At 37.7% G+C, this 13774-nt stretch overlaps 1 protein-coding gene across 1 annotated transcript in view; it reads left to right on the forward strand.

The window, feature by feature from the left end:
- Positions 1-13774, forward strand: part of GALNT1 (polypeptide N-acetylgalactosaminyltransferase 1) — an 85680-nt gene that overhangs the window by 45486 nt on the left and 26420 nt on the right. Inside the window, exon 3 of the mRNA XM_071553596.1 lies at positions 1184-1358. Within this exon, the coding sequence (XP_071409697.1) occupies positions 1184-1358 (175 nt within the window). The remainder of the gene's footprint in view (positions 1-1183; positions 1359-13774) is intronic.

Raw genomic sequence — 13774 nt, forward strand, 5'->3', positions numbered from 1 at the left:
AATGATTTGGTGCCTTTATTTCAAAATACATCCTTTTTCTCTGTTTAGATCCTAAATTACTATTTTTTAAAATTAAAGTATTTCCTGCAATTTGTAAAGTAGTAATATACCTCAAATTCAATATCTGAGTATTTCTTTTCAGGAGAAAAATGAACAGTAATTGTAAAGAGAAGTGCAACTTTTTAAAAGATGTTTTTGGTTTTCACTTATTTTGTTTAAAACCCCCAAAAATGCAAGAGTCTGGATTCCTTTCCTCCTCCCTCTCTCCCTCCTCAGTTTGGTCAGATATTTGATATTTATGATTTTGCTGGTTTAAAGATGTATAGGGTTACTGTTTTGAGTACTAACGTTAATCTCCAAAATGTAATTTTGTTGACTAAAAATAATGTTAGTGAAACCAAGAGAAATTATTCTAAACTGCAAATGCCAGTGTCATTCTGTCAAAATAAAAAGGTGAAAATACATGTGAAACTACACTTCTACTTTAATTGAACCTTTACTGTTCTGGAACATCAGACATCTATCATAGAATCACAGGAGATCTGGAGTTGGGAGGGACCCACAAAGGATTATTCAAATCCAACTCCTGGCCCTGCTCAGGACACCCCCAAGAGCCACACCCTGAGCCTGAGAGCCTTGTCCAAACGCTTCTTGAACTCTGTCAGGTTTGTTGCTGTGACCACTGCCCTGGGGAGCCTGTTCAGTGCCCAGCCAACCTCTGGGTGAAGAACATATTTCTGATATCCAACCTGAACCTTTCCTGACACAACCTCAGGCCATTTCCTTGTGTTCTGTTGCTGGTCACCACAGAGAAGAGATCAGTGTCTGTCTCTCTGCTTCCCCTTGAGAGGAAGTTGTAGACTGCAATCAGGTCTCTCCTCAGTTACATTCCATATTTTTGTTACACACAGAGGCTTTCGTGGAAAAGTTGAATTTTCCTTTACAGGAACTTTAGTAAAGTCGATTATGATGTAATGATGAATAGAAATAAATCCTTACTGGTTTTTAACATGAATAGCACTTAACTACCTCTGTCAAACTTCTAAATGTGAAGGTTTGTTTTTGCTTTGAAAACCGGGGTGGTTAGGACTATATGAAATGTGAGTACTCCTACAGTGTAAAATAATTTATAAACAAACAAAAATAAGCCTAAAAGAAGTTAGTAACATTTTATTATTCTTAGTTCCAGAACCCATACAAAAACCACATGAAGGACCTGGAGAGATGGGGAAGCCTGTGGTCATTCCAAAGGAGGAGCAAGAAAAAATGAAAGAAATGTTTAAAATAAATCAATTTAATTTAATGGCAAGTGAAATGATTGCACTCAACAGATCTTTACCTGATGTCAGGTTAGAAGGGTAAGTACTTTGTGTTATATTAAAAATGTCCTTTTATTCAAGTGAAAAATGTGTAAAGAGTAATCCAAAGCAATAATTCAGTTCTGTAAGATATAACTGTTCAAGCAAACAGTGCGAGAATTTCCTGTAAATAAGATGTGTGTGTGTGTGTGTGTGTGTGGCTCGGCTTCGTGAACGAAGATTTGGGAAGGACTGTCCCCACATGGGTGAGCCCTTCCAGCCTGTGCAGTGGATTTTAGGTGAGACTCAGCATGCGCAGAACTGGCCCCACCGTTTAAGACCTGAGGTTCATCTGCCACGGCCGAGCGAGCTTGGACAGTGCCAGTGAAGTCCTCAGGACTAGAACCTACAGCACCCGGCATTTCCCATGAGGTCTCCCATCCAAGTACTAATCCGGGGCTGACCCTGCTTAGCTTCCGAGATCTGACGGAATCGGATGTCAGGGAGGCATTTAACTGCCTCTAAATAAGATACTTATATGTAAAATAAGATTGAACAGCAGAAACCAGTTTCCTTCAGTGTTGTTTCACTTCGAATCTGATTACAAGTATGAAGCCTGTTCAGGGAATAGAAGTTAATTTGGCTGAAGGAAAACAAAGTTAACTTAAGACTTGGCATTTCAGGAAAAAATTACTTATTTGGAAAATGCATGCACTGCTTGTAATGAGGCAGACTAAAATGCGGCATTATATAAAATAGAAAAGGTTGGATGATGAGAGAAATACTTTAAAATTTTCTTACCTAATGAAATGTGCAAAGCCTCATATAGATTGCATTATAATGTTTTCTAATATCCATCTGGTTTGGTTTTGATCTTGCCTCTGGAATATTGATCCTTTCAGAGCTATTTGAGCCATAAGTAATTAAGAAGAAAATTGTAGCCTTGTTTTAAAGAAAACTGAGATTGCTTTACTCTCCTGGGACTACTCTGACAGGATAGCTGATGACTCCCCCCACCCCTCACCCGTCTTGTTCATGAAAGGGACATTCAAGTTGAATAAATCTCATAAAACAAAATCTTCCCTGTTAACTGCATTCTCATACAAGAATCAGATGCTACAGAAACCCATTTCTTTAGAAGCTCTGCTTTGCTGCTGTATACCCAAGGTCTAGCTGCTGTATTAATTTGTTTTCATCTCCTACCTCAGAAGATTAATATTAGGAGAATGAGATGAAACGCTCTGCTTTTCATTTTTAATGAGGAATAAAGAGCTGGTTTGTAGGTACCTTCATCTGTTGTGATGAAAGTAAGTAGCGTGTGAGTTCCTGGTAGTGCTGGTATTCTTAATAACTGTTCTATATTTTTCAAAATATTACTTCACAATCTTGAATTAGTGTTACCCTTCAATTGATTTTCAGATAAATTTTTAGTCAGATTTTTTGGTCACTACTTGCCTATTTCTCAGTGTATTGCTGAATGGGTTTATCCTTTCCTCTCATGCTATTGCTCTGGTCATTGTTGTAACTTGGCAATGGATCTCTTGGCATTTGTGCAGATCCATATGTAATATCTGCCTCCTTTATCACATCTGTAGGGTAGGAAATTGCCTCACTGTAAAGTGGTGACTTCCACTGGCAAAGAACTTGCAGTTAGGATTCTCAACTTGCTTTAAATGCAAGGAAAATAATCTGCTTCATTGGAGAACTTTGTCAAAGCTGGGATGCTAGTATGAGATGATTTTTGCATGTTTTCCTGGAAGAGCATAATGAAAGGAGTTAAGTTTGGGGAAGCGATAATTACAATTTTTTGTTATTTGGATGGTAAACAGGAGCAAAGTCTTCATAATGACCTTGAAGAATGGAAGAAAGAAAATACCATCTTTTTTCAGCATTCATGCTGGAAAACTTTCATGTATATATTCTACCATTTCCATTGTGCAAGTGCAAAGATTAGAAAATAAATTCGTGGATCTAAAAGGCTGACTTAATTGTAAGCTTTGTGAGGTCTAGAGTTTGAATTAGCCAAAAATGGAATGAAAAATTGTTACAAACTATTAAAAATTATTACTTAAGCATCACTCAAACTTGCAGACAAATGAAATTGCAATTCTGTGATGAAGTTTAGATGTAGGAAATTTTTATCTTTCACACTTGGCTATGCTCAGTAATTATTGTGTTTTTCAGTAAAACATACCTTGTCAGTTTTGTGATGTGCATTTGCTTCTCTTTTCCATTTGTCTTGATACAATACTGCCATATATGTGTGAAAGTGGAATCAGAATAAAATTTTGGGTAAAGTATCAGGGCAGAATTGGATTTTCTGTTCTTGTAAATTCCTGCTAAAATTTTAACATTTATTTGCTGTGTGATTTTTAGTAGATTTTGAGAGAAAAATGACACACAAAAATCTCCTTGCTTTGTCTTTTTTCAAGATGCACTTTATAAGGTCATGCTAATTAAGAAGTCAGGGAGTGCGCTAACATTTCCCTGGCAAATTTGAGTACAATGCTGTGTTTACAGTGCAAGGGTATCTTAATCTATATGTGTGGATTAGTACTACTTTTACAGAACACTGTAACCATTTTCAGAATTGGGAAAACTATAAATAACCTCCAGTGTTGTGTGTACGTCTTATGAAACTATCTGATTAGTCAGAATACTCAAAGGTCAGAAGCACTTTGTTCTGCATTAGTGAAGTTACTTCTATTATAACTTGCTGTATCTATGTCCCTGCTAATATGTAAATAGTTAGTGGGAAAGGAGAATGGATAATTTTTAATCATTCCTTACCACATTTATATGCCTCCAGCACAGCTGCCAGTAGCACTTTCAATCAAGGTTTTGAAAAAGCAGAGTATGTTCAAAGGCACACTTAGCTGTTCAACCATGTAATTATTTTCTTCACAGGTTTTGTGAGTTGCTTCCTTTAATGTGGTGTGGTGGGAAGATGTGATTATTTCAAGTCCTCTAATTCTCCAGCATGTCAGTTCTTCTGAAGTACAGAAGCTTGTAGAAGTTTTGCCTTAACAGTTAATCATGGGAAAGCTGGTGGAATTAAGAGTGCCAGGACCAATTTGCCACACATATTTATTGGGGACGGCATGATCTGTCAGCTGGAGAGCAACTTTTGAAGTAGTCTACATTATCCTTTAATTAATTTCTAGCTCTGCCAAGCCCCAATGTCATCTGTGTGAAGACAAGTGCGTTCATATACATGCTCAGTCCTAGAGTGCTCATAGGTTAATCTCTACACGTGACCCACTCCGAGCATCCTATTTATGTTTTGGCCAAGAAATTTTGTTTCCTTACTAGAAGAACAAAGAAAGAGCTGTTTTAATAACTTCTAGGCACTTCTCCAGCTAAGAGAACTCCTCAGTACAGGACATCTGCAGATGTCGACACCTCTGTTCTGCTGAGGTGTGCCCTAGTCATATTAACAGGTTTATATTTATTACTGATGCACATAGATGCCTTTTAAGTCATTGATGTGTCTGAATTGCTAGTGTCTTTGTAACCAGGAACGTTATTCTACTTATTCTTCTCATTATCCATCCAAATGTGTTTTGCTGAACAGAAAAAGCTAAGCCAGAAGTATTTTTTTTGCTTGGATAGTTCCTTGAATCTGGACTCTGGGGCGTTTTAGGGTAGCAAACTAATATAACAGACAGAACTACAACTTCTAGAGGAAAGTTGTTGCTGGAGAATAAGCAGCTGGGCATTCCAGACTGGTTTTAAGTTGTCAATAGAATAATTCTTCTAAGTATGTCTTGTTCTACTCCGTGAATCAGTCATCAAAGTGGGAGTTGATTCACAGTTGCCAGGAAAATATGCAGCTGTGGGCTTGACATGACAACAGAGAGTAAAAGATGGATGAATAGGAACACTAAAGTCTTGCCTTGATTTTCTTGGAGATGGGAGAGGCAATTAATAAAATAGGTGTCAGTGACCGAAGTGCATGTTCAGCTGTGCCTGCATGTCTTAGAATGGTATTCAGGCTGGAAGGTAGGATGGTTGAACGCATGAAATTTGCACCTGTCGTATGCCTTGGTTTGGCTCTCAGCACAATCGAAGGTGGCTTTAGAAGTTGCTTTGCAAAATGAAGGATGAGTATAGTGTTCTAAGGCTGAACTTTCCAGCCTGCATTCATTATAGAATAATTGAGGAATATCTAAAACATTTAAATAGACACTTGTGTTTCGGTGTGAGAGTTTAAACCAAAATCTGAGGATTTGACACTTGAAAAGAACTTCTTAAAACACTCTTCTAGGCACGAGCAATCAAGGCTGGAAACAATGGAGGCATAGCTGGGACATGATGTTCATGTAAGCTCTGGTCTCCACTGGAGCACATGATGTAGTGCTTAGGCGGGTGTCATGTTTTGCAGGTTAGATTTCTTGGAAGGGTGATGGGCTTCCCCAAGCAGACCTGCAGCAAGGAGGAGTATCCACTGTCCTTGCTGATATCTCAGCAACACTTTCTCCAAGACTGTAGGTTCTATATAGTTTAAAGATCTTCCTTGTAATTTTTCCTCATTTAGTATAATTTTGCCAGAATTAAGGGTATCAGACATCTTATTATACCTCAATTCTGCATAAAATTTGGGACCTTTCAACTGTCCTTTCTCAAACTGTCTGTATACAGAAAGGTGGGTGTGGTGGCATTTTGAGTTTTATAAATCATGCTAGGGTATAATCAGAGTTTTTAGCCGGATGGCCCTACATATTTGAGTGAACTAAGTCTAAATCCATACAAACTATGACTTTGGCCACCTAATGAAAAAAATAGGTGAAGATCTCTCAGACCTTCAGATTTAATTAGTACATTAATGTTGTCTGTTGTTATTATTGAAGGGTTTTTTCTGAATCAAACTACCCTGCTCAGTTCCTGCTGCCAAGCTTGCTTTCACAGCTGGGAGGAAGTAGACAGTATTCTGGGTTAAAAGACATTCTTCTAAGTCTAAGTTACGTGTATGTTGTTGTGTTTATAGCAATTATGCTGGGCTTCTTTCTGGGTAAGTCTAGTAGGATAATAATTCTAACTAATTCTATAATCTCTTTGATTAGAAAGAACAGAATTTAGATTTAGGCACTCTTAATTAGATGATACAATATAATGCTTTTCAGTTAAGGAATCACAATCAGGTTTTCATATCTCTGCTTTAAAAATGTAATGTTGATTTTAAGTATGAAATGCATTTGAGAAGATACTGGAATTTGGATTTTTAACTTCTCAAAACAAATTTATTTGCTCTCTACTTCAGGATACTATGGTTGAATCATAATACGACACATTCATAAAACTAACACACACTCTGTGTGAGGAAAACAGTTTGAGTAGAGCTATTCATAGTAAACGTGGTAAAGGCACACAGGCAAGAACATGCTCTTGGAACTCAAATGTGACATTTCATGTTTTTTTTTAAATGACAGCACTCAAGGTATTTGCTTCTATGTGAGGCTTATGGAAGTGCACTCTCTTTGCTTTTAGTTATTTTAATTCAGGAGAAATCTTTACAGCTTTGCAGTTTTCTACTACATATAATCTGGTATAAATATGGACAGCAGACAAAAGAAGTTTCTCACTGCTTCTGTTGATACTGATCTGCTGATTGTGTGGTCTTGACATTCACTGACTGTATAGAGGATTGCATACCAAAAAGGGGGAAAAAAGTATATTTCGTTGATTCGGCAAACTGAAGCAATGCATGCAGCAGCTGTGTGACTACCAGATCTGGTGCAAAGCAGAGGATGGGACAAAACTGTAGTGGTGAAATATGAGTTTGTTACTTTTGGCAGCAGCCCACAGTCTCACCAGATTAGGCAAAATAGGGTGGGGAAAAAAAGCTTTCTTACAGAACCTGTGTATTAAAATCCCCATAAGAGCATGGGGATTTAAATAGCTCTTAAAATGTAATATGCTTTGTGAACCTTTGGTATTCATTTAGCTCAGGTCATAGTGATGTAACGATAACTGAAAAAGAGCAAAGTTGCCAGCATAGGTGGTGGAAGACTTCAAGAGTTCATTCAACATTTTGACACATGCTAGAAATCCAGGCTGTTAATTAACCTGGCATCTGTAAAGAAAATCTGCAGACCTGATCACCAGGAATGTAACTTTCAGCAATGTCGTGGAAGTCTGAAAGCACATGAGGTATTAAACACTTTACTGTTCTTTCAAGCAGGAATGTTTTTTTTCATATGGCTTTTGTGGTGCATATAGCTTGTTACTGGCCCCTTGTAGAATCAACATTTGGAATTGTTCTTGTTCACACTGATTTATTGAGTTAGCTGGAAGAAATTATGTATAAATCCTTTTCTTAGAGAAAGCTTAGAGGGGGAAAAAATTCACTTTAAAAATCAGCTTGCTTCCTGTAAACTGAGGAGGGTTTTTTGGTTTTTTTTAGTACTTCATACAGACACACACACGCGCACACACACACACACACACACACACACACACGCACGCACACACACACACATATACACATGCATATATGCACAAACACTTGGAAATCTCATTCTTAGTTGCAGTTTTCTTAGTTGTGCTCATCCATTTTGGATGAGCTGCCATATCTTGAACTTTATTCAAATTGATAGGTCAGGTATGGAAAATAATTGTCTAGACATCTTAAGGTTCAATTTCAGTCTCTGAGGACAGACTTGGTTTTCTTCCGTCAAGAGATGCTTTCCTGTGATCATTTTCAGGATAAGGAAAATAGTCAATTGCAGCTATTAATATTTTCGTGAAGATCTGCTTGAATTCTGTAACCACAATGGTTTTAAGAACCATTTTGGATTTTGTTTTCAGGGTTTAAAGAAGATTTCTACTTGACTCATGAGATAATGCGACCTTTCTTATATCCAATTCTTTGAGATCAGAAGAAAGGAGTTTCATACTCTTGATGTCAGGTAAATTATGTAATACTATTGAGAGCAGACAAGCAGGCTGCATTGAAATGTTTAAATAAGGGATTTGCCTGCATTCAGGACACCTATTCAGAAAGACTAATTGGAGTTGTGATACCCATTATAGAAATGAAGACCTCTTTGTGAACTGAATTTTTCTGATTGGAAGAAGCAGCTTTATGGTAGTGTGAAGTTTTGTTGCAACCTTACTGCAGTGCTTTCTCTTTGTGCAGCTGCAAATTAAAGCTGTGATTGTATGCAAAGTCTGTGTAGTGAAATGTGGTTTGGCATGTTATGATAGCCAGTGATTCTATTTTTCTCAGAAGTGTTGGCTTTCATCCTTTTAGCTGTGTTGCTTCTCTATGAAAATCAGATCTTTATCCAACTTGATTGTCTTCAATTTGGGAGCTTGGAACATTTTTAGAATTTCTGTAGGAAATGGATTTATTAACACCCTTGTATAAATAATAATATGAGGCTGCTGCCTATGTCCAGGAAAGACTGTCAATGTTTACCACAAACACACTACTTGACTTGAGTCCTGGTGATTCTTGCTTGCAGTGTTTTGACACTTTCTCTGCCAACCTGCTATAGGGTGTTCTCTGATGGAAATGTAGGTCAGTGTCAGCAGCTTCAGGGTGACTCTCAGAGTCTTATTTCAAAACTGGTTTCACCCATGATTTAAGTAGAGAGGAGTTTTTTTGTTGGGCATAGCTGTGCCTCAGCTTTGTTACATTAACTTTATTGCAGGCTATAACTTAAGGCATATGAACAGGTAAGCAATGGAATACTGACATTTTATGGCACTGCAGTGATATTCATCAAATATCAGTAATTAAACCTCAGGTTTCATGAGAGGAGTTCAGATTTTCTGATTTTGTTTTCTATCGATCTGGAAATAACTTTGGTAACCTCAAAGGAAAATAAATATGTGTTCTCAAGTAAAAGGATACTGATGCTTACTTTCCAGAGACTCAATATATTTTAATACTGAAGTGTATGCTGCTTGTATTGCATCAGTAATATTAAACAGATTTATTACAGGGACTATGCTGTGTAGTATTTCCTCAAAATTTCAGCTCTAACCTGATTTTCAGCAAGATTTGAATTATTCCTATGTGTCATTGTCAAATTTAAGTTGTGAGATGCAGTTTATTTGTAACTGCAGTTTTTATTTATAACTGTTGTTTGTAGTATGCAAGATAAAAGATTGTACTAAATTTGTAAGATGACTAAAGATGCTTCCCTTCTTGCCCCAATCTGTTGCTAGTATGGCTTTCAAAAATGCATTGGCACTGTGTTATCATACTGTATGTATGAGCACTGATCTGAGCTCCACTGGGATTTCCCAGCTAAGCTGCTTAGGGCACAGGAGACGCTTTTACTTGTGTTCCATCTCTGTCCTTTCTCAGAGTGCTCTGGACTGCATGCACTGGGCTAGAAAACATGGATTATGTTTTACTGCTGTTAATGTTTTTGAGCCACTGTAAATTATTGCTCATGACTTTTTTCCTTTGAAAGGCTGGTGGAATCTGGGAATATAATTGGTATCAGGTATAGCAAATCATGGCTTAGGTAGTGTCTGAGTCTAATAGTTTTCCTGATTAGTTAAGCCTGAGTAGCCTTGTTTTGAAAAATCCATATTAAAAAGAAGTGGTCTAATGTTAACCTGTTCTCTCATTTCTCCTCTGTGGAGAATAACATGTTGGCAGTAACCCAAGGGGTAGAGGTCTGCCCTGTAGTATTTAGAAATTTAGTGTTTATTTCTAATGCAGAATATAATTATGACTTCATCTTTCTAGAAAATTGCCTAAAATTTACTTCATGTTTTGCCTCAGCAAATGAGGTTTTCTTCATTGTGTTCATCACGTGAACGTTGTGGTAGTGTATAAGTGGTTTCCTGCAAGACCTCTACCCTGTTTGTAGCTATGTTTGGGGTGTGATTTTTTAGCCGATGAAACCAAAGTATTTAAAGAGTTATCTGAATATTAAATCCTGTTTTTTATACTTTCAGAAATGATTTAGCATGACTCTGAAGGGTGTGCAAACAGATCATTGCTAACATTGTAAATATTTGTCTTTTAAGATTTGACAATATTAAACATGTAGCACTCAATCTTGAGTTTTAGGAATAATTTCTAAGTAAATTGATCCATGAATACAAATTTATAATATTTACAAAATGCCAAGTGCTATTCTGTAATAAGATGGCTGCACAGTTGCATTTTTTTAAGGTAATATTTGATGCATTTGTCAAAGACCTAGATAGTCAAAGGTGATGTCCCAGGTTCTGGCATCTCTCTGTCCTGGGTGTGTCAATGGCTAGAGTGGATAAGCCTTATTGACCTCTGAGTTGGACACTGAGCAGAGCAGATAGGTATCAGAAGAATTTAACCTTCTGATGAATTCAGTTGAAGGATTTTGTACAAGATTCTGCTAGATTTCTTCTGTCCCTCCAGTGGTGAAGTACATTTTTTTTCTCATTTCTTCACTGGTGTGAGAGAAGAGAGGCTTCCAGTTCTGCAGATGTGGAGGAGGATTGCGTGTGTAAGGTTGTGGTGTTGTAGAAAGTGCAGTATGAAAAGTTGTCGTTTTTCTGTGCAAGATTGTGCTGGAGCAGCAATTAAACTCTGATATTTAATGGCTTAATTTTATCTGGACAGAATTGCCTTACTTATTGTCTCTTCTGCTTGTTTTTCTAAAGTCTCCTGAGAACTATTTGTACTCTGGACTGAAAGAGAAAGTAGGAAAGCAGTCTTCAGATGCTTTTGAAGTAGCATCAGGTAGTTCTCAAGTGGCTATACTTAATCCATCAAATAAAATTCGCTGAGGGTTTTTTTTTCTGTACATCATCATGTAAAGCAGGCAGAGTTTCTGTGTAAGATTCAACTAACACCTTCACAAAGAGTCATAATAATGGAGAAGCATAACAAAACACATAGTTGCTTTTAGCCTTTCATTTTAAAAACTTTTTAAGTAGATTTAAAACTTTGAAATGGAGTGTTAAGGGCAGCAACGTATGATTGTTTTGTTGTCACTGTTCTTCCTTGGCAGTGTTATACAGTTATATGCTAAGATCTGTCTGCCTTTCTTTGCTTTTAGTCCATTAAACTTGATTTCAAGTTATGAAGGATTTGGACCTGTTGCACTCTCCTGTGTTCTGGGGAGATGCGGGCATAGGACTGACTATGTTGTTACAATGAACTGGGCCAAACTATTCACACAGTTCCATAGAATGGTTTGGGTTGGAAGGGACATTAAGGATCATCTAGTTCCACCCCACCCAGCCATGGACAGGGGCACCTTGACCTAGACCAGGTTGCTCAAAACCCCATCCAGTCTAGCCTTGACCACTTCCAGGGATTTGCACAACTTCTCTGGGCAACCTGTTCCACTGCCTTACCACCCTCACTGTAAAGAATTTTATCCTTATGTCTAATCTGTCTACCCTCTTTCAGTTTAAAGCCATTCTCCCTTGTTCTATCACTACAGACCCTTGTAAAAAGTCCCTCTCCAGCTCTCTTATACCCCCTGTAGGTACTGCAAGGTGCAATAAGGTCTCTCTGGAGCCTTCTCTTCAGGCTGAAAAATCCCAGCTCTCTCTGACTGTCGTTGTAGGAGAAGTGCTCTAGCCCTCTGATCATCTTAGTGGCCCTCCTCTGGACTCTTTCCAACCAAAGCATGTCTTTCTCATGTTAGAGGCCCCAGAGTAGAATGCAGTACTCAATATTCTAAATATATCATATAAAATTGCAAAAATATGAAGTTCTCTGAGGATTGTATATGAGTATCTTACGGAAGTCAGAACAGAGTCATATCTTTCTAGTCCTGTGCCTTCTTCATAAATCAACTTTAAAAAGTCTAGCTTCTAAACTTAATTGCTTTTTCTCAGATCTGATTTTGATGTTACATCAAAAATCCTTGACAATTTAAATTTTATTTCCTATGTAATTTTCCACTTTATTTCTGTTGTGGTTTGACCCCAGCAGGCAACTAAGCCCCATGAAGCCACTTACTCCTTCCCCCCACAGTGGGCTGGGGGAGAGAATTGGACATGGAAAAGTGAGCAAACGCGTGTTGAGATAGCCACTTTAATCAGGAAAGCAAAAGCTGCACACACAAGCGAAGCAAAGCAAAGAATTCATTCAGTGTTTCCCATGGGCAGGCAGGTGTTCAGCTGTCCCCAGGAAATCAGGGCTTCATGTCATGATGATTTGGGAAGACAAACACCATCACTCTGAAGAATATCCCCCACCCCTTTCCTTCTTTCACCTCACCTTTATACACTGAGTATGACAGCACATGATACAGGATGTCCTTTGGGCCAGCTGGGGTCACCTGTCCCAGCTGTGTCCCTTCCCAACTTTTTGTGCACCTGCAGCCTCCTCGCTGGTGGTGTGAGGTGAGAAGCAGAGAAGCTCTTGGCTCTGTGTAAGCCCACCTCAGCAGGGACGGAAACATCCCTGAATTATCAATGCAGTTTTCATCACAAATCCAAAGCATGGCCCCCTCTTAGCTACTGTGGAGAAATTGACTCTACCCCAGCCAAAATCAGCACAATTTCTTAATTATATGAAAGCAAGAAATCAAATATTAGGGAAGAATACAAGGGTAATGTAACTGAAAGTGGGAGTTTCAGTGCATGAGATAGAGACTTGCTATGAAATTAAGAACGTTGTTTTGAGCATCACAATATGTACACCAAGAAATGTAGACTAATTAGACTCTTTGTCTTGATCATATTTTAACAATCTGGCCTATTCTTTTTCTGTGTCTTTAGGTAATAGGACTGTAAGTCTCTGCTTGTATTTAAAATGTCTGGCATTTTGGGGGAGCCTCCACAATCTAAATAATATATGGAGTCACATTAGCTGAGAGTTTGCACTGTGAATGCCATAAATTAAGGAAAGGATGATGCATTCCATGTGGAGTAGATGCTCTCATCTGCTGGTTGGAGTCTTCATTAAATTACTGGAGCTAGTATGCCTTCCTAATTTTATACACTCAATTTTAAAACTGTTTGAGGCATGATCCAACAAAAGGAACATAATGTATTAGTAGCTCATTAAAATTCAAATGGTCCTTAATTCATAGCCTACGTGTCATACCCCTCATGGTTATATTCTGCTTCTAATGTTGCATAACTGTTGGTTGAAGCTAATGCTTTATTTTAAATTCTATAGTACTCCCTTTCTGGGGTGATTTGTTTTCAAATGAAAGACAAAAAGGATTCTTAATTTAAATGTTTGCTAATAAGAATAAAACATGAGGTTTGCATAGAAGGCTAATGTCTAATCACAGGCATCAAGTGTTCTATTCTGTCTTATGTTCTGCAGTGATCTATTCCTGGGGGGCGAAGGAGTTATCAGCATTTTCAAAATTAAAAACAAGAGGTTTTATTTGTATGTATTCACAGCAATTTGTACAAATATAGCTAAAAGGTATATATAGAAAGTCAGGTAAAAATACTGTTAAAAATCAGATCTCATACTCTTAATTCTTTCATTTATCCTACCTGCATCAGTGAATCTTTCCGGAATAATTTCATACCAAACACTTTATTAAGAATAG

Source organism: Pithys albifrons, chromosome 4, assembly GCF_047495875.1.
Source record: "Pithys albifrons albifrons isolate INPA30051 chromosome 4, PitAlb_v1, whole genome shotgun sequence".
Classification (NCBI taxonomy): domain Eukaryota; kingdom Metazoa; phylum Chordata; class Aves; order Passeriformes; family Thamnophilidae; genus Pithys; species Pithys albifrons.